The 22,367-nt window shown below is 39.3% G+C and overlaps 1 protein-coding gene across 7 annotated transcripts in view; it reads left to right on the forward strand.

Annotated features, from left to right (window-relative positions):
- Nucleotides 1-22,367, forward strand: part of esrrga (estrogen-related receptor gamma a) — a 122,590-nt gene that overhangs the window by 40,491 nt on the left and 59,732 nt on the right. For 5 of the 7 annotated variants that reach the window (XM_061964340.2, XM_061964333.2, XM_061964336.2 and 2 more), the window contains exon 5: nt 8,837-8,965. In XM_061964340.2, the coding sequence (XP_061820324.1) occupies nt 8,837-8,965 (129 nt within the window). The remainder of the gene's footprint in view (nt 1-8,836; nt 8,966-22,367) is intronic. The other 2 variants (XM_061964335.2, XM_061964338.2) reach the window with 1 other exon arrangement.

The raw sequence follows: 22,367 nt of genomic DNA on the forward strand, positions 1-22,367 counted from the left end.
TCAGTCAGTCAGTCATATCAGACAGGATTCATCTATCTACCTTTCCATCCATCTACCTATCTGTCGCCATGCTTTCTTTTGCTTCTGATAAGCAGCTTTCCCAGTAAAACCCTAGAAAAAACCAAAGAGACAAGAGGAAAGGTGGGGGATGGAGGTCTTATATCCACTCGATGCTCACCAGTACCCACAGATGACCTGTGTGTGTTTATGATGGGATGAGATCAGGCCATGGTACATGGCTGACAAAAAGATTGGAGCCCACGCATGCAGAGATAAACTCACAAGAGACACGCTTAAATAGACTGTCACACGCACACACACACACACACACACACACACACACACACACACACACACACACACACACACAACCTTGTAATCGCTCTGTGTGTTGCTTTGACCCTTAATTCATCAGCTATTGCAGCGCTGTCTAAACTGGCCCGTTTCATTTAGAGAGGCTTGTTAAAAGTTCAATAGGTGAGGAATGGTGTTACAGATGAAACACAACTGTGTGGATATAATGCACAGCTTATTTGGGAGTGTGACCTTCTGTGTCCACCCTGCTCTTCTTCTAGCATTTTCACTTTGCTTGTAATCCTGACCCTCCTTTGCTGTAGATATAGAGCAGGGGTCGGCAACCTTTTCATTCAAAATAGACATTTTGCCCCTTCTTTCAAGAAAGAAAAATAGTCTTTAGCTGCATAACATAACACTGCTTGTGAACTTAAAGTTGCTATCTTTTTTTGTCATTTAAGAGTTGCACTACACATGGTGGACTGACCGTTCTAGCTTGCTGGGTAGCGTTAGTCAACTATGGATATAAGGTCGCCGGTTTGAGCCTGGGGTGAAAAAGCACATTTAAAATATCAATTAACGAATGATAGGGCGTTTCATATTAAATTATACTGCAAAGGTATTTATATCCCCTCCCCTCTCCATTATTGATAAGAATATAATGGCAAATTTCCGCTCTTGGTTTTGTAGTCCACTGTGGCATAGGGTTGGTAAACAGATGTTCTGGGATCAAATCCCTTCCAGTATATATACATATTTATTTTTATATTACTATGTTAAAATGTGTTATTTTTCACTTCAAAAAATAATTATTGAACAATTTCTTGCTCATAAATATGTTTTAGTACAAAACACGCATCAAAGTTTGATTAAAAAAGTATAAAAATGGTTCAGATAAATAAAAACGTGTAGAAAAAAATGTGTTTCGTGGGTCGGTGAGCCTTAAAACAGCATTCTACTTAGGTTAGGGCCCCAATTTAGCCAGGGGTGGCTCTGCACATTGGCTTCTGCAAGCTCTACCTCTCTTCCTCGCGCTCATTTAGTCACCAGTCAGAACTCATTATAGATGCATTCACGGACCTCTTTAAAGTCGGACTTCATAAAACACTCTTCATAAATGTACAGTTCACCTGTTAAAAAAAATCTCTGAGCTCTGCAAACGAAGCCACAACAAAGAAGCTAAAGAGCCGGGGCAACAACGGTCGACTCTCGTGAAATGTTGGGATATAGCTGTTTGAACACTTGATTAAAGACACCTGCACAGTCAATACGATTCAATGCAAAAGCTGTAAAATATTGCCTTCACAAAGATGAATCATCGTCATACCTTATTTTGTTACAATTAAGTAGTACCTCAGTCCGGTACACCTCTGCACACTACAATCACAACAATAAACACTGCTAAATGAATACCAATCTCTTTTGTATTAATTGCACAAGTGTATGAAAAATAATGTTAAAATATTCATTTTATGATTTTTTTCTACATTTAAAGCACTTCCTTGTGGTCTACATAACATTTAACCTGACCCGTCTCTTCAGGATGCGCCATTTTGTGGGTGGTCTTATTTATGTGTCTCCACTTCAACTTCATCTCCCCCCCGCCATTTTTGTTGTAGTTTGTAGCGCTTCCATATTGAACCATACGCTACTTTGTATTAGAAATGGCAACAGCAGAGTGTGCCTGTACGAGCCAGTCTGCCCCACAACAAGAGGATAAAGAAAAAGAAGGAGCTTATTGACTACAGCGCAGACTACAATGGCAGACTCGCACAATGCCGTTCGGTTAAATTTTTACCATATTTGAAGATCACATGTTAAAGTTAAAGTACCAATGATTGTCACACACACAATAGGTGTGGTGAAATTTGTCCTCTGCATTTGGGAGCAGTGGGCAGCAGCAGTGCCGCGCCCGGTAATTATTTTTGGTGATTTAACCTCCAATTCCAACCCTTGGGGGTTAAATCACCAAAAATGATTCCCGGGCGCGCCGTCACATGTTGGAAACATGTCACAAGTTGTGCAAATTCCAAACTGCTCGTTTGGAATAAGTATGAAGGAAAGCAAGATTGTTTTATAAATACCTGTGCCATACCGCCATACTTTGATTTATAATTTTTGGGACTTATGCAGACCCCAAATAAACAAAAACAGGTACCAATATGTAAGAAAAGTTGGTTTTGCATAATAGGTGCCCTCTAAGTGAGTGGGTTTTTTTAGACTTCCAACTTTTTTATGCACTACACCTTTAAATGTGTTGTCACCCCACATATATTGATAAAAATAAATAATTACTTTTCCATCGTTTTTAATGCACACCGCCGTTTAATATCTGCCAATATGTTGTCGCTCCCTATATTATAGCAGCTGACATACTTATTAGTTAATTTTTTTTTCATTTAAAAGTGCTCATTCCAATTTGGCCTGTGAACTATCTTAGATGTTTTGGAGCAAATGAGTCATGACATTATCTTTGGCCACTAAGCAAGCCAAACTCTTCCATGGAGTGTGTACGTGTGTGTGTGCGTGTGTGTGTGTGTGTGTGGGCTTGCATCCATGTTAATAACATGTGAATGTGTTTGTGTTGTGCACATTGGCTAGAAAGCCATGCTGGCCTCAGATGGGCAATGGCAGCCATATTGGTATGTTTCAAGCCATTAGCCAATAAAACTGCAGGTAATCACCAAAAAAAAACCACATCCAGCTGGACGGGGACGAAGAGGAGAGAGTGTGAAGTGGGGGAAAAAAATGACAAGATAGGAAGGCCAAGAGGAAGCATTTGAATGAACAATAACTTTAGACGGAAAATGTTGGGGAAGCTGTGGGAGGCTGGTGTACGTAGTTTGTGTGCGTGTGTGTGTGTGTGTGTGTGTGTGTGTGTGTGTGTGTGTGTGTGTGTGTGTGTGTGTGTGTGTGCGTGTGTGTGCGTGTGTGTGCGTGTGTGTGTGTGTGTGTGTGTGTGTGTGTGTGTGTGTGTGTGTGAGCCTCACGGCATGGCGGAAGTGGCTGCGGCAGCTGCTGTTTCTGTGGCGTCAGTCCAGCTACACCTGACAACGTGCATCTATCACCCCTTATTGAGAGGGGGATGCATAAAAGCGAGTGTGGGGGAGTGGGATGAAATGAGATGACAAACCTGGGAAGACGGCAAAAAAGAAAGGTGGTGGCTTTCATTTAGACGACATGAGATGAGGGGGAGGAATTAAAAGAAGTCTAAATTATGTTCATTTAAGGAAACAATGGGCTTGTGCCAAAAACAATACAAGTCCATCATAATAGACAAGACAATGCGTTAATGTTGCTGCAGTTTAAGGCAAAGGATAGTTTTCGGTAACATGTTTTTCTGTAAAATAGTTCAAATAAATGTAATTTCCAGTCACACACTGTAAAAAAGATAATAATACAGACAAATATATGCTAACATTTAGCAGAACATGTAAAGTAGAGCATTATTTTTCCAGGATGATGGTCTAACTTTGATTTGTTCCAGTTTGCACAACAGTTTTCCCCATTAGGGAATGCTGTACAAGGAGCAGAAATAATCTGTTCCAGGTTCAAAATATCACCGTCATAAAATATTAACAATCATAACAATACTTGTCAATAATATCTACATTTAGGTACTGGCAAATGCTGCAATAATTGTACATGCAGTATTTTAAGTAGCAATTTCTTGACTGAAATGAAGTTAACCACATAAAACCAATGAACCTACATGACAAATGCATAACGTGAAGGTGAGTCACGTTTTATGTGCGACACACTTCTCACTTTCTTCAATGCCATGCAAGTGTAAAAAGAAGTCAACCGTAAAACAGGGAGAAAAAATTCATATTTTGTTTTGGCAATGCTTTTCGACTAGAGAAGTTTTTTCCTCTTTAATAAGCCAAGATTGTTATAAGATATCCATTCATCTATCCGTTTTCTACCGCTTGACCCGTTTTGGCGTGGCGGGCGTGCTGGAGCCTATGCCAGCTGCACTCGTTCTGAAGGCGGGCTACACCTCATCGCAGGGCCAACACAGATAATTCTATTGAAATCTTATGATATATCATAAAATGACTGATTGTAATATAGTTAATGTGTTACAGTCTTTGTTGACAATACATTGTTTATGTAGCACAAACATGAGCGTTCCAGTTTCCACAATAGTGGTCAGTTGTCATGCAGCAGGTTGACACACATGCACTCACACACACACCTCAAAGGAGATTGCAGGGGATTTGAGGCCCTCATATATCCCTTCCACACCCCCAGGCGGCCACCATCAGTCCGCACGTTATACAAAGTCGCCTCCAAGAGAAATCATTGGGTCTATAAGCCGGGCCCAGTGTCCGAGAAGAGGCATAAAGGCAGAAATAAAGATGGTCGCATGGAGGAATGACAATCTGCTATTAACCCCTCTCTGTGCAGGATGTTTGCGTGGGAGCATACCAAGAGTGTCCTGCATGTTCGCTAGAGTACGCTAATGGAAGTCAATATAACAGGTTTACTATGTAGCAACCTTCATGCAAACCTTGAGGTTCTGCAAATCACCTGCTATAAGTGTCTCTTTAGCACACTTATTCATTTAGCTTCCCTAACAAGACCCATTACTAAGCTTTGGTGTCATTAGCACATCTAGCAATAGTGCTCATAAGTAATTGCCGAATTAATCTGCTGCACCACCAGTATCTTCCTGCATGTCCCATTAGAGGCGTCCATTAGGTTTTCCCCCAGCGTTAAGCATGTTTAGCCAGTTACTTCAACTAACAGGGGCCAATTAACGAGCATCTTGTTACCCATTAAGACGAGTTTGTGCGCTTAGCCTTTTTCTAGGCTAACTAGCCCCCTTAATCAGCGGAGTAATGAGAAAACATCCTCTCCACAGCAGCAGTCAATAGTAATCACTGTTTGTTCTCTTTCACTGGGAGACACTTGAGCTTGCTGGGATGCTGGGAACGCTCTAGTTGTTTTTTTGTTTTTTTAGATGTACATCTGGCTCACTCTATTAAACAAGACCATACTGTTAAGTGCATGTGGAAAAGGCGCAACTGTCTCTAAAAACAAGGAAGAAAGATTGACAGGAATGCTCTGAAACTTCATAACAGGATAAGACAGGTGATAAACAGTAAAGGAAGACAGAAAAAAATGCTTTATATTGACTACAAAAGACAGAGGAACCAAAATATCAAAGACAGAAGGTAAAGCTACACATTTGCATGTATGTCATCTACTTATAGAAGTTAAAAATCTGTTTTAAATCAATGATGGGGAAAAAATACTATATAATACTAATATACACAAAAAAATGTTTTTGTTGTTTTTCAGATAATACCAAAAAACCCACAAATTGGAGATAAATGTTTCCTGGAGAGCAACAATGTGATACTAACTCTAGTTTGTAGATACCACGCCTCTTCTGTTGGTACCCATAAACAATAAGGTGCCAAAATGGTTAGGATTGGGAACCTTACAACAACTTAAAATTCAAACATTTGTTTACGATTCTTCGGGTGAGGATTCGATTCATAATCCATACTCGATTCAAACCGATTCTTGCGATATAATATTTGATGACAATAAACTTTTTCAAAACATGTTACAGGTTACAAAAGCTTCTCTTATATGCTGACGTATGACGTATACGCGCAGTGAGTAAGCGCATATATGATCTATAATAACTTATTTTGTATTCTTTAAAAAATGTATTAAAAAGAACACTTTAAAAATATATACAGGTATATTTTTGAAAAAGATGAATACATTTAGAATCCGAGAAAAAAGAATTGCGATTCAGATGGTAATAATTGTTTTTAGCACCCCTGATAATCATAGTTTGATTGCTTACAATGTCCTTAATGTACAAATCATTTTCAACCCATATTCAATTGAATGCACTACAAAGACAAGATATTTGATGTTCAAACTCATAAACTTTTTTTTTTTTTGCAAATAATAATTAACTTAGAATTTCATGGCTGCAACACGTGCCAAAGTAGTTGGGAAAGGGCATGTTCACCACTGTGTTACATCACCTTTTCTTTTAACAACACTCAATAAACTATTGGGAACTGAGGAAACTAATTGTTGAAGCTTTGAAAGTGGAATTCTTTCCCATTCTTGTTTTATGTATAGCTTCTGTCGTTCAACAGTCCGGGGTCTCCGCTGTCGTATTTTACGCTTCATAATGCGCCACACATTTTCGATGGGAGACAGGTCTGGACTACAGGTGGACCAGGAAAGTACCCGCACTCTTTTTTTTACGAAGCCACGCTGCTGTAACACGTGCTGAATATGGCTTGGCATTGTCTTGCTGAAATAAACAGGGGCGTCCATGAAAAAGACGGCGCTTAGATGGCAGCATATGTTGTTCCAAAACCTTTATGTACCTTTCAGCATTAATGGTGCCTTCATAGATGTGTAAGTTACCCATGCCTTGGGCACTAATGCACCCCCATACCATCACAGATGCTGGCTTTTGAACTCTGCGTCGATAACAGTCTGGATGGTTCGCTTCCCCTTTGGTCCGGATGACACGATGTCGAATATTTCCAAAAACAATTTGAAATGTGGACTCGTCAGACCACAGAACACTTTTCCACTTTGCATGAGTCCATCTTAGATGATCTCGGGCCCAGAGAAGCCGGCGGCGTTTCTGGATGTTGTTGATAAATGGCTTTCGCTTTGCATAGTAGAGCTTTAACTTGCACTTACAGATGTAGTGACGAACTGTATTTAATGACAGTGGTTTTCTGAAGTGTTCCTGAGCCCATGTGGTGATATCCTTTAGAGATTGATGTCGGTTTTTGATACAGTGCCGTCTGAGGGATCGAAGGTCACGGTCATTCAATGTTGGTTTCCGGCCATTCCGCTTACATGGAGTGATTTCTCCAGATTCTCTGAACCTTTTGATGATATTATGGACCGTAGATGTTGAAATCCCAAAATTTCTTGCAATTGCACTTTGAGAAACGTTGTTCTTAAACTGTTTGACAATTTGCTCACGCAGTTGTGGACAAAGGGGTGTACCTCGCCCCATCCTTTCTTGTGAAAGACTGAGCATTTTTTGTGAAGCTGTTTTTATACCAAATCATGGCACCCACCTTTTCCCAATTAGCCTGCACACCTGTGGGATGTTCCAAATAAGTGTTTGATGAGCATTCCTCAACTTTATTAGTATTTATTGCCACCTTTCTCAACTTCTTTGTCACGTGTTGCTGGCATCAAATTTTAAAGTTAATGAATATTTGCAAAAAAAAAAATGTTTATCAGTTTGAACATCAAATATGTTGTCTTTGTAGCATATTCAACTGAACATGGGTTGAAAATTATTTGCAAATCATTGTATTCCGTTTATATTTACATCTACACAATTTCCCAACTCATATGGAAACGGGGTTTGTACTAATAATGATTAGATTTATAAAGCGCTTTTCTAGACACTCAAATCACTTTCAGTGAGAATTCAGTCCACTCTGGTGGTAAGTTACATTTGTCGTCACAGCTACCCTGGGGTACACTAAGGGAAATGTGGCTGCCAATTTGCCTAAGGACACAACAGCAGTGACTATATAAGGGAACAGAAGCTGGATTTGTACCAGGAACTATCAGGTTTCTGTATGGCGGCTCTACCATCTGAGCCACGTCGCTCTTGGTTGTTATTTGTCTAGAAGCCATTGAGTGGTAACGCTCGTGCCTCACAGCAAGAGGGTCCTGGGTTTGATACCCGGGCTTGGGGTCTTTCTGTGTGGAGTTTGCAAGTTGTCCCCTTGACTGTGTGGGTTCTCTCTGGGTACTCCGACTTCCTCTCACCTCTAAAAATAGGGGGATAGGTTGATTGGCAACACTAAATTGGCTCTAGTGTGTGAATGTGAGTGTGAATGTTGTCTGTCTATCTGTGTTGGCCCTGTGATGAGATGGCGACTTGTCCAGTGCAGCTGGGATAGGTACAGCCCCTTGCGACCCAGAAAGGGACAAGCGATAGTAAATGGATAGATGGATGCATGACAATTGAGGCATAATAGGGTGCTCTACTTAGCTGCAACCAGCAGAGGCGCTGTTGATTTAGTCTCCAGCTTGTTGTCAAAAGAAGCACAACATGTTGTCAGATATTAGAAGGATAAACTTCATTTGCAGGAAACAGGATTTTACAATGTTTAGAGAAAAGAAGAAATTACGTGTGAGATTTAAAGGTAAAAGTGGAATTAGCTTCTCTGAAGTCCAAGGTGTTTTTGTTGGTGTCTAAGCTCTGAGCCAGTGTTAGCATGAGCAGACCCCAGCCGCTCACGCAACCTCACCTTTGACACCTGCACCTAACTATGGCTGGGCGTGTGAGACGCACACGCTTGAACTTCATTAGAAATCAAGTAAAGTTGTGTGCTTGCTTAGTGGAGCAGTCAGAGCTGACCTCAAACATAAAAAAGGGTATAAAAGCAGCTTTTTTTTTTGCATGAAATGATGGATCCGCAATCAAACTAACTGCAAGTTACCAATAATGTTTATGGACTGATCTCACATATACATGTCTGAATGTAACTTTTGTGTCCTCCTATGGTGTCCACAGGCAACATAGAATACAGCTGTCCAGCCACCAATGAGTGTGAAATCACCAAGAGGAGACGCAAGTCCTGCCAGGCCTGCCGCTTCATGAAGTGTCTGACTGTGGGCATGCTGAGGGAGGGTAAGGGAAAAGGTCTCTTCCTAATCATTCTCTGTTAGCTGTGTTGCACGTAGCATTACCATTGCACTACTTGTGTACAGTCACAGGAACGACACTAGCTTCAATATTAGGAGGGCTTACAAAGGACAAACGCAGTACACGGGTCAATGTATTTCAACAATAATTTAATTAGTTGAAACTATTTTATCACTATATTAGTAGGAAACTTGACACACATTTTTACAAGAATTTTGGAGGAAATTGGACATATGTACAATGTGTTATCGCAAGAATTTAATAGCAAATGTACAAAAATGTGTTATTATCACAAGAATTGAATAAGAAATTGGACACGAAATAACATTAAAAGTATTATTATTACAATAATTCAATAGAAAATGTAAAAAAATGTGTTATCACATAAATAAATTGACAAAAAACATATTTAATAAGAAATTATTATCACAAGAATGTTGGAGAAACTTGAGGGAAAATGTGTTGTTTCAAGAATTTAGTAGGAAATATTGAAACAATTACCGGTATTATTGTATAATGTATTTATTTGGGCAAATGAATTCATCATTTAGAGAAAATACAATAAGCAACCTAAAAATGTTGCTTTTACGACTAATTCCTCTGCATTCTTTGTATGAAATCTACTAATTTCTTTGGAATAAAGTTCAATGAATTACTTATCATAAAATATGCTGCATGTAACACAATAGATTTGAATCCTTGTTGTATTGCTTGGCTTGAAGTCCACACACACAAGCGTACACACTACATATGTATGTCATAATGTTGCCATGTGCCAATTGGATCGTTTTTACTCCGACATGAACCGGCACTGCCTGAAAAGAAAAAAAATTATTACTGCCATAGCACCACTTTGATTAAATACATTCCATTTGTCATGTCCACACTCCCCTGGTACCTCCACCTTTCTCTCTCTTTCTGCCGTTGGTCTTCTCACCTCTGACCTTTCCACTCCCACCGCACTTTCTGCCATGGAAGGAGGACGATAGAGAAAGTCTAAGAAACAGGAATAACGGTACAGAGGAGGCTCGGGAGAGGAGATTGATTTATAGGAGCTGAGGAGAGGGGCCGAGGGGGAGGATGAGAAAGGCAAGGTGGGGGTGCAGGGCGGGAGCAGGGTGTCCGAATGAAGTAGAAAGTGTGTGTGAGAGAAAGCAGAGGAGGGAGAAGGAGGGTCAAGGTTGTAATTGATGGGAGACCTGGTCCACGCCCTCCCCACCCGCACACACTTTTACTCGCTGTGGTTAGGGATTGTGGCTCTTTGCCATCCATTCTTGTCTTTTTCTTCTTCCCACTCACTCTTATTGGACCACTTCATCCATCCACTCACCTCTACATCCCACTGCTGGAGAGTGTCATGCTCACTAGACACTTTATTAGGTACACCTGCACCAGCCCGTGACTTGCAGTATATGAGCTGCATGTAACAATGTGTTTGATTAGTATCCAAATAGCCGTGAATCATCTAATCATAGCCAGAAGAGGACGTTCATTTCAAGCGAAAGTCTGAGCTCGGTGCAAACTGAAGCAATATATCCCGTAAGAAATAATATAGATGTCAACACATTTTAGAGAGAATAATCCAATCAAATCCAACTTTATCTGTACAGCACCTTAAAAAATACCCAGTTTGCTGTACAGAATAATGAATAAAAGACTCGGAAATTAACAAAGACAACGAGATAAATGTAAAAAAACAACAAGTTAAAATACATTTGAGGGATAAAAATGTTGGTTGGTAGATTGATTGGTAAAAGAAATGTAGATAAGAAAATAATCAAAATAAACCAAAATAAAAACAAATAAAATTGAATCAATAAAAAACTAATAAAGTACTACAAGTATGAACAAGAATGCCATTAATAACTTAAAAAATGCCAAAAAAATATGTTTTGCTTTTTACAATTATAAGCAATTATAATAATTATATCACTGTTGTGATTATAGTGTTATAAACAATTATATATAAATATTATATTTATTATACATAGTATGTCATTATAAATTATTATTTGATTTTTGCAGATATATTGATTTTATTTGCTCTATTTTTGTGGTTGTTGTGTTGTTTTTTTACTGTGATATTGGTCCCTCTGGGTCTGAAATTTTGTCAATCATTTACGATCCTTATGTGAAACAAGCACCCATACGTATTTTTTATTTTTTTTAATGAATTCTAACTCGTAAATTAACGCTAACAATGGATTTAAAAACATTTTATGGGGAAAAAAAATGTTTTTGTCGAAAAGTGGGGTAATCTGTAATCTGGGGTGCATGAGAAAGTGGAAATGGAATCTGCTGGTTGCTACCCACATAATGCAGCTTCAGACATCTTGACTGAATAAAAATCGACATTACATTAAGAGGTTGCCTACAGCCACAGCGCTTAATGACATTTTTTTTAACATTTGTTCTTGACCACACATACACACACTGTTAATTGAATAGACGCGTTAGTGGGATCATTTATGTAATATGTATTATTGCGTGTACACTGCTGTTTCTAATATTTCTGTGACCTCATTTGGCTACATGAGAGGGTCAAAACATTAGAAACACCTCTCAGTATGATAAAAAAGCACTTGTAATTAAACTAAAGCATCATTTTAAAAGAACACATCACTGACACCGTCTTTTTGTCTAATTAAATATGACTCATTGGATTGAGCATGTGTACCAATAAATTTGTTTGGCATATCACAAAACAAACCCTTTGAAAACAAGTCACTTTGGCAGAAAAGCTTGATTGTTTTCCCAAGAGTGCAAAAAAAATATTCCCTTGCCTGGCAAATGCAAACTCATCCTTTCTGTAGTTCCCCCACACTTTTTTCAAGCTGCTTCTGTTTGTTCTCTAAGTCGATCTGACATCGGCAGAAGCCACGTTTCATCTCCCGCCGTGACCCCCCACCCTCCCACCCATGTCTACTTGTACGCGCCAATAGACACGTAAGTGTGTGTGTTATTGGCAGCTTCCACTTGTCTCGCCATTCTCTTGATGCGTAGTATTACCATTTGTGCAATTCAACGACGAGAGAGGTTTACAATAACCGATGATCGCAGCTTTCGTCTTACAGTAGAGGGATGAGATCCCGAAGAGCAGAACAAAAATATCTGCCTTTAGTTGCCGCACATACATTACAGGCATACATACAGTATACATCAACCTGACATACCACAGCCACCTCATTTGTATTGGAGGCTGGGAATTGAATACACACTCTACATATGAATCAGGGTCATTTGGAAAGGTAGCTTTTTTATGTTTTAATACAAATGAGAAAAGATGGATGGCCATTTCAAGAAGCTAAATGTATCCCTTAATCTTTGCTTTTTTTCTACCTTAGATGCTATATTTTACTTATAGTTCTTGTTATAAAACTGCAGGCATCTTCTGCAAACGTCACAACATTAAGTACACCTACAATCCCAGAGCTGTATCAACAGTTCTTCCTTTACAAAGACAATGTTTAGTCTGCTTGGCATACAGAGCTGGATGAGTGGGCACATACTGGCAGTACTGTAATATCTATCAGTACTAGGGTGTAACGGTACGGCATCCTCACGCTTCGGTACATACCTCTGTATTATTGGTCATGGTTCAGTTTCGGTACAATGGAGCCAAATACCGAAACAAATGAACCATTGGCATTTAATTATCCAAAAGATGGACAGGACAAAAAAAATCCATCCATTTTCTACCGCTTATTCCCTTTTGGGGTCGCGGGGGGCGCTGGAGCCTATCTCAGCTACAATCGGGCGGAAGGCGGGGTACACCCTGGACAAGTCGCCACCTCATCGCAGGGCCAACACAGATAGACAGACAACATTCACACTCACATCCACACACTAGGGCCAATTTAGTGTTGCCAATCAACCTATCCCCAGGTGCATGTCTTTGGAGGTGGGAGGAAGCCGGAGTACCCGGAGGGAACCCACGCAGTCACGGGGAGAACATGCAAACTCCACACAGAAAGATCCCGAGCCCGGGATTGAACCCAAGACTACTCAGGACATTCGTATTGTGAGGCAGATGCACTAACCCCTCTGCCACCGTGAAGCCCAAAAAAAATAATAATTTAATTAAAAAAGATTAAATTAAAAATAAATAAATTATCCAAAAGATGCAATTCTCAAATAAAAAATTTAAGAATGTGAGCTCTGCTTTGATATTTTTTGTGCATTAAATATGGACATAGATAGGTTTTATAACCTTTGCTTTATAAGTGACAATGCAAATTAGTGTATAAATAATAATACATTGAATTTAATTATTTTCAGAAAATGCTGAGGGCCAATAAGAAATAAACGTTCGGCGGAAATTTTCCCCCAGGCCACACTTAGACACTACTGCTTTCTTTTTAGGAAAGTGCAATGATGTAAACAAAATGCAACAATAACAGTTTGAATGATTATTTTATTTTTAAAAGATTAAAGTCACTAACTAGCTAAAGTGCAGCATTAATAATTCCAGCGTGTAGTGCCATTCTCTACTTAACAATGGAGGCTTTTGTCTTATCCACTTGTCCGTTTACGTATTTCACCAGGTGTTGAAGTGTTTCTGCAGAGAATATTTTAAAGGACAAAAGAGTCGTCAGGTTCTGGTCAATTTTTAGCATTATCACTAGCGGTAACTCCTGCTAGCTAAAAGCTGAACAGTGGGCTGCACTGCATTTGTTTACAGTGTACTTTAGATGCCTGATGTGAGACACACTTTTAGATCTCATTCACACTGCAGGTGAATTCAGATTTCTTTTTAATCTTATGCAGCCTGTATCGGATATTTTCATGTCAGTGTGAACAGTGCAATTCTGAATTTTTTTCGTATCAGACCCAGACTTCTTTTGTATGTGGAAAAAACTTGGATATACAGTATATGCGATGCGTCCTCAATGCTCAGGTCGCATTCATCCGACTTGAACGTCATCAAAAAGTGATGAGCGTCATAATTATTCACCAAAACAGACGGTTAGAAAATAAATAGTTGACAATGGAGCAGAAAACAGGTGAAAATAATATGTTTTAAGAACCCACGTGAAAGTTTCATCACTCCTGTCTATCGACTGCTCACCCACAGCTCTTCAAGCAGATATCGAAGCAAAGCAGCCAGAGCCAAAATACTTGTTCCCATCCTTCTTAATCTTCTACGCGCAATTCAGAAAATGTTTACTCTGATTGGACAAAATCTTTGAAATTGCCACAAATGCCACGACTGAGACAGACTAGATTGTTTACTTACGTAAACACTGCAGTGCGTGCGACATCATGATGTTTTGTCCGCATACAGGTCAGGTTGCATTGAAATTACAAATCAAATTGTTCATGTAATATGAACTGCCACATAAAAAGTACGTATTTGACAAAAAAATACAAATTGGACAGCCGACTCTGCAGCGTGAACGTGGCCTTAGGTCCCTCACTATAATGTGTACCAATTGGAAACGTGAACCGAACCGAAGGTTTTGTACCAAAATATTCTGCTAGGAATTATGGCTGGGCGATTATATGATCGTGATCAATATATACATTTCAGTTCAATGACGGTGATCAGCTGTGAACATTCCAAGCATGGCAGAAATGTCCATGCTTCATGCACATCAAAGTCCACCTGTTCCCGGTCCACTTCCAGTTACAAGGTACCGCTAAAGAAAACAGAATAACAGACATGAACAGAATGACCGAACATGGAGCTAAACTTGCAGCTGAGGAAATCGAGATAAATGTTAGTCTTGATTTGGAGGTATCTAGGGCCCTAGGATTTCCACGTTAACCAAATCGTAAACGAAATCCCGGAAATGGCCAATAAAAATGTAATCTACTATATAATGCGGAAGGTCTCGGAAATTGATGTAATGTGACTGAAATCGTGAGGTACTGTGCACTTCACGAACACTAACTTCCGTGGAGCCAGGGCCACCCGGGGACCAGTACTTTAGCCGGAAACGTTGCACCCATCTTGGGCCAGCTCTCTGCCTGCCTCCGGGGCTCTAAGCAGCCACCTGCGAAAAACCTACGAAACAAACTCCAAAATACAGAGCCGAAAATCTCTCAAATGGCTTCTATGTGTCAGGTGAAATGTTTTTTTTTTGTTGCTAATTTGATGACTACTTGTCATCCAAAAGCTGTGTAAAAAACCCACTGTGCTACTAATGCTAGTGGCTAGTTCTGATGCCAAGTCTTAAACATCTTCTTTGGTTACTTTATAATAAATTGACAGCTTTTTATGCTATAGTTTGGCCTCCAATGTTGAAATAATAACTGGTGCATTCATCTTGTGTGTTTTCTTTTAATTGAAAGCATTTAAACTTCAAGCATTTATTGGTATACTATGTAATGTGCTTTTTCTTATTTAATTTGCTTTATTTACTCCGAATGTGAATACAATTTTGTACAAATCTAAATTTCTTAAATTGTTACTACATATGTTTTAAAACTAGCAATTTAAAAACAATACAAACAATTCCTGATAGTCGAGATCGGATGATACGGAAAAATAATCCTGATCATTTGTTTTGCCATATCGCCCAGCCCTACTACAAATACAATGAAGAATATTGCATATTTTAATGCTCGTAAATAAGATCCTTATCAATAAAATCCAAGCATTAATCCCTTTAGTGCGGCGGAAAGAGGCGTAAACAATCAGAGGAAGGAAGGCAGGGAGTGACGGAACATGGGTGCGCCCACCCACCAATATGTAGCAGCTCATTTCTGGAGCGAGGCAATTAAAAAGCCTGACGTTATTATGAGAACTTCCCCTCTGGCAATGACTGTCTGTCCATTTTTAATGAGGTCATAATGATGCGTCAGCTCCAGCCTGAAAGGTCACAGGGGCGGGGCTTAAACGGTAGTGTGTGTATGTGCAAGTGGTGTAATAGGTAAAATGCTGAAACTAATACCGCAGCTGAAGGATCACCTGGAGAGGCTGTGTTAGCCGTTTGATTTGTGCACATTTATTGGAAAATTTAAAAAATGGTCATCTCACATCAGAAGTAATAATGTGTCATGATAAGAATACAACACAAACATCACACAATTGAACATGAAAGATGTTGGCTGCAGACAGTGCATTTGTACTGTGCATATGCGCTTATTGACACACACACACACACACGTCCTGCTTTAAAGAGACACAACATGTCCGAGCTTCCATCTCTATCAAGTAGTAAACGGCCAGCTGGATTCAGATGGTACACTAGCAGGAACACAAGACCACGCGCCGCTAATATAAACCCTGGCACATGGCCTCGCCTACACGCACACACACATAGCAGCAGCTTGTGCCAACTTTGGCCATGCTCCCCAAGACCTAATGAGGGAGATTGGTTGGAATAGCAGTTTGTGTCACTGTGTGACTGTGTGTGTGTGTATCATCCATATGTTGGTTCTGACTAGATTCAGGGTTCAAATTGTGATTGTTCCACTTTGATTGCTATTTAAAAGGTTACAAATGAAGTTTCCTCACTTGAATGATGCCCATAGCCAAAAAGGTGAGGATGGGGAGAATTGAAGAGTGAAGGAAAAGGGGAGTTCATGATGATGTGGAGGGACAAGAGAAGATGAGGACTGTGCCGAAAATATACTTTTCAGTTCGTATGTGTCTTGTGCATGTTAAGAATTGACAATAAATCATCTTGAATCTTGAATTAAGGATATGATAGGATACACTTTTATTTATCCCACAATGGGGAAATTACATTGCTACAGTGCAGGTTTTTACGTACAGTAACAGAAGTAAAGCGTAATGAAAAACAAAAAAATTGTAATGAATACTACATATTGATCACTAATATGTATAGATAGAAGATAAAATACAACAAAAAAACACTAACATCGGTATTGCACACCACGGGAAAAAAAAAAAAAGGAGGACGGGTAGAAAGTGCCAGACTATTGGTGGCGTCTGGTGCTTTCTCATGGGAAGCATGCAGCTAAATCTAGCCCTGTAGAGTCTCTCCCCAGTATTTGTGTGTGTGTGTGTGTGTGTGTGTGTGTGTGTGTGTGTGTGTGTGTGTGTGTGTGTGTGTGTGTGTGTGCGTGCGTGCGTGCGTGCGTGCGTGCGTGCGTGCGTGTGTGTGTGTGTGTGTGGCATCTGGTTGCAGCCCCGTTCAGAAAAGAGCGATAACACTGACGAGAGCCCAGCCTAAGTGGTCTGCTCTGTCCCGCCTACACAAGGTGGGTTTACAGAGTGGAAACCACAAAGTGTGAGGTGGAAGAAGACTTCAAGGGGAGGCAAAGCCGCTTGAGAATAATAAAGAGAAACATACGTTTTCAAATTTAGGCTAACTTGAGGTGAATGTTGAATAGATCTGTTGTACTTAAAGTGAGAGAGATCAGAAAACGCCACAAAATATGCTCCAGAAAATCAGTTTTTCAGGAAGTCGGTGAAGCACCAACCATAATATCATCTCCGAGAGGAGGTTTACGAGGGAATAGCACATTTGTCTGACTAATGTAGTCACAGAACAATGCAACTGACATCAAGGTAGTTAGTCCCAAAACTTGATATTTCCATCCATCCATCCATTTTCTACCGCTTATTCCCTTTGGGGTCGCGGGGGGCGCTGGAGCCTATCTCAGCTACAATCGGGCGGAAGGCGGGGTACACCTTGGACAAGTTGTTAACCCTGATTTCAAATATTTGTTCTTGCTTGGACTTATGTTTAATGTGGGCACAGTTGTTCAAAATTTGACCAAATACACTTTTAAGGTCGCAAAGCTGCCGTTGTGTGTGACATCATGCAAGAGTTCAGCATGTTGCGAGTGACCTCAGTTCAGCCAGCATTACAGGTGAAACTCACAGAATTTGAATATTGTGCATGGCTTGTTTATTCCAGCAATTAGATTTACAAGGTCAAACTAATATAAAACATAACATGCAACTCAAGATAGTTCAAGCCTTCTTATTTAATGTTGATGATTATGGCTTACAGCTTATAAAAACCTCAAATTGAAAGTCTCAGGAAAAAAAATACTTTAGGCCAGTGGTCCCAACCGGGCCGCAGAAGAAACTTTTTTTTTTTTTTTTTTTTTTTTTTTTAAATTAAATCAACATAAAAACACAATATATACACTATATATCAATGTATATCAATACAGTCTGCAGGGATACAGTCCGTAAGCACACATGATTGTATTTCTTTATAAAAAATTAAAAAAAATCAACCCCCTCCCGGTCCGCGGGACAAATTTTCAAGCGTTGACCGGTCCGCAGCTACAAAAAGGTTGGGAACCACTGCTTTAGGCCAAGATTATCATCATATAACAGTAAAGGCTTGACATATCTCACTTTGCATGTAATGAGTTTATATCACATATTAGTTTCACATTTCAATATGAATTGCTGACATGAATGGACATTTGCACGATATTATGATTTTAAAAATGTTCACCTGTATATAGAGTATGTGTTCAAGCGGTCTTAGTCATCACTATAAAATTATTACATGTCAGTACTACAGTAGTACCTCAAGTTACAAGTTTAATTGGTCCAGTGACGGAGCTCCCAGCTCAAAACACTCAAATCAACGTCAAACTATTGAAATTCATTTTAACATGTAACACGCCGTTTAAAAAGAAAAACAAATATTTTATAAATAGTGTATAAAAAACAATGGAATAAAATGTACAACTAGCAACTACAGTAGTTTTATGAAGTATGGAGTGTTTAAAAAATTACGACAAGATTGTTTATATCGCCTACAGAATGAAGGGGAGGGGGTAATGATTGAGTTCATTGTGGTAATTATAAATCCAGTTTAAATGGGTGTAGGACTGGAAAAGCTTCTGCTTTTTCCCGCTCTTATTCAGACTCAATTGAAATTGTGATGATCTATGAATTGCTTGTTTTTGTTTTAATTTTGTTGTTTGTCCGAATAAAGTAAAACTCAAGTTATGTAAAGCAAGTTATGTAATGTACAGCACTTACCTCGGAGAGCGGCCTTCAATGGTATCTCCTTCCAGTTACTTCTCCATCAAACACACCATCAGCAGCTCATCCATATTTTTGTGAATAAATGTCTGCCGATAAGATATTATTTTGACATTATTGGCTGGAATTAGACTCATTCTGCTTCCGTATGGTGCAGACTATCAAATCTATGCTTCACCAAGTTAGCTAGCTTTACGCTCTGTCATGGTTTTGATGATTTCTTTCTTTAATTCAATGAATATCATCCACTTCTTCTTCTCCCCACTGTCCTTCACATTAACTTTCTTCTTTACTGTAGTTGGAAAAAACAACCAATGTTCCTCTCTTGCTATAAGCTAATGCTAGCGAGTAAGACCAGATGTTTTGGGAGGAACTTACCGGATTTACTGTCATGCACTTTCATACATTGCGAAAACAAAATATACCCGTTTGACTGCACAGTTATCATTATCAGCTCAATGATAAATGTTATATTTACAAAATTGAGCCTTGTATTATTAAACAATTAACATGTTACCGCATGAACACAGGGACCTTATAGTTTCAAATGTAAAAGGTACGCATCCTTACACAGAAGAACGAGTGATATACGGGGAAAGTAGTAGAATACCCACTAGTACAGTAGGTCTTTGAAATAAAAGCGTACTAAATAAATGTACTTCATGAATGAAGATCTTTAAAATCACACAACTACCATTCATCTCACACTCGCACACACACACACACACACACACATTCACACGTGTTCACACAAGAGTGACCACAGCCACCTGCCCGCCGCCTCAGGCACGGCTGCTCATATTTGCTCTGATTTTTAGAAGGAAAAAAACAATAAATAAATGGGAAAAGTCCCTGCATGACACCACACATACACACACGCACACGCACATTTTCCTTTCAGCTCCTCAATATCAGCTCTTTATTTTTATCTTTTAATTCAAGCAGCCCTTTACTGAAGTCAAACTATAGCAGCAATAAAGGAAATGCAAATGGTATCCGCTTCAACGTCCTCAGCAACAAAAACTGTCCCTTTTATAAAACTTGCTTGCAGAATGGGCAGATCTTTTATTTTTTAAGCTTCCGTTTTTTCTGTGTTTTTTCTCACTTCAACTGTCGCTCTCACACACTTTCGCACATTCTCACTTGGCTTTTTGTCACCCCTTAACCCTTTCTATTTGCCTTCCACCCCTGCTCCTTCTCTAAAGTCACCGGTTCATTGAAATAAATCCTCTCCCTTTTCTCATTAGTTTTTCTATGACTGATCTAGCATTTTTGTCATTGTACTTTTCTCAAAGAACATTCATGTAAAAGGTCAGAACACACTAACTAGGTTCGATAATGGCACCAATGCCAATGTAAACAGGAATAACCACACCGAAGAAAAAAAAACACACACCTAATGTTGGTACTAAATTGATTAACACTCAGCCACCTGCAAAAAATGTTTGGCGATGAGGTTGTACATGTAACCGTGTAAGTAATGTTGCATCCTAAAAGAAACACACAGTCTGATCATTGCCGATCTTAATACACCAACAGCAGCCCTCATAACACCACTACCAACAGGCCACGTCCTCATTATGCACCATTGACAGTTACAGTGAGTTAGCTTACGGAGAGTGAGGTTACCTTCAGGAACCCCAGAATTTTGAGTATCGACAAGATCTGTATAGCTGGGTTGCATTTGACGTCATATCCGTTTCTCTTCTTCGCGGCGTAATTCACACGATAGTCAAGCAGCTTGAGTGTAGCATTAAACCAAGTGAGAGTGAGTGAAGAGTTTGAGCAGAAAAGTCCTCATTAATGTTCTGTTGTTGGGTGTTCCAGTCGTGCAAATGGTGAGATAAAGTAGGAGAGAGCGTTCATAGAGTCCCGAAATAAGTGGTTCATAAAGGTAATAAAGTCAGGGGAAAAAAACGAAAGTGTGTGGAAGGAAATGGTTCTTAAGAATATCACTTTCATCATCTTGTGGAATGCAATCGGACAGCTTGTGTCTGCAGCGATCGCTTCGTAAAATGTTGGTTTGAACATTTGATTTGTTTGAGAAACTTTCTGTGATGCAATCAAGTTTATTCTCTACTCTATTAGTAGTGTTTGGTAGCAGGATTAAACACAAGAGATCACATTAGTTTTTGTTCTTTTGTGGTTGCTATGCCTAAATATAACTACGAAGACCTGCTTGTGCAAATAAACTAACGTCATGTTAAGTCCTAGTAATAAATATTGTGATTGTTGGTCCAATCCACCGTATTTTCATTGTCCATTTTCATAACAGAAACTAAAACCTTATGTTGTTGTTGTGCAGGAAAGCCAAGTGCTTTATTTGACACGGATGACCACATTGTAGCGTCTTTGGTGCTATTTGTTAGCATCAAGAAAATATCCTTAATAGAATTAATAAAATATCTGGTAGACTCAACAGCATATACTGAATCTTGATCTCGCTAGCAAACATTGCTGAACAGGGACATCAATAGCTAAATAATGAGACAAAATATGAACTTGCCACCATGACCGTGCAGACATGAATTGTAGGAGACAGACTAATATTTGTAACAGGAAACCAACTGCAAACAAACGTATCCTTTTTCTCATTAGCGTCACGGTCACAGCAGCACGGCACTCGTTATCTCAATTAAATACGTTTGTACGTTCCTTAGCGATGCACGAATAAGTCCAACTTTGTCTTTCACTGATCAATTCTTAGTTTGTAGACGCCTCCGATGTAAAGACATGATGTGCTTCTAATCTTTTCCTCTCCATATACCGTAAGTGTCAAATGAAGTGAGGTAACAGTAACATCTTGGTGATGATAAATGGTTTAACCTTTAACCTTTCAAAATACGTCCAAATCTGCACTGATTTAGGCAAATATACAGTAGCCTAATGGGACTGTAGACCAACACCTAGACCAGTAAGTGCCTGGATGTGCCTCTCGGTCACATGATTGCAACCCAGCTTTTGCTGCAATGACAATTTGTTGTGGGTTGTATTTCTTATTTTTGAGCTTAGTTATCATTTGATTTATATATAGGTCAAGTATTTAAATTACTGTTTAACTTGAAAGTCACAAAATTCCATTTACAAAAAAGGCATTGTTGTTTTTTACAAAGATGTGCACGTTTTCCACCCTTTCAGCACCTGCACTTTTTTTAAAGTACTGGTTTGGTACTAGTATCGGTTAAAATGTACACGATACACATCCTTACTGGTGGATGTAAGTGATAGGAAGAACAACTCTGACTACCTAAAGGAAAAGTCCTTTAGCATTAGTAAATCACTAAACCCAGAATATAAACAAACTTGGTGTACCGTCCAACACATTCAACTTCCCCTTCTTACTTTTTGTTCCAATATCTGGTTTTATTTCTTCCATCCTAATTGTCTCTACAAGCTTCTTCATCAGCTTTTAACAACATTTATTCCCCTTCTATTCCCTTTCTCCCCCATAAGCTCATTTATTTTCCTTTC

The sequence above is a fragment of the Nerophis lumbriciformis genome, linkage group LG06 (assembly GCF_033978685.3).
Source record: "Nerophis lumbriciformis linkage group LG06, RoL_Nlum_v2.1, whole genome shotgun sequence".
Taxonomy (NCBI): Eukaryota; Metazoa; Chordata; class Actinopteri; order Syngnathiformes; family Syngnathidae; genus Nerophis; species Nerophis lumbriciformis.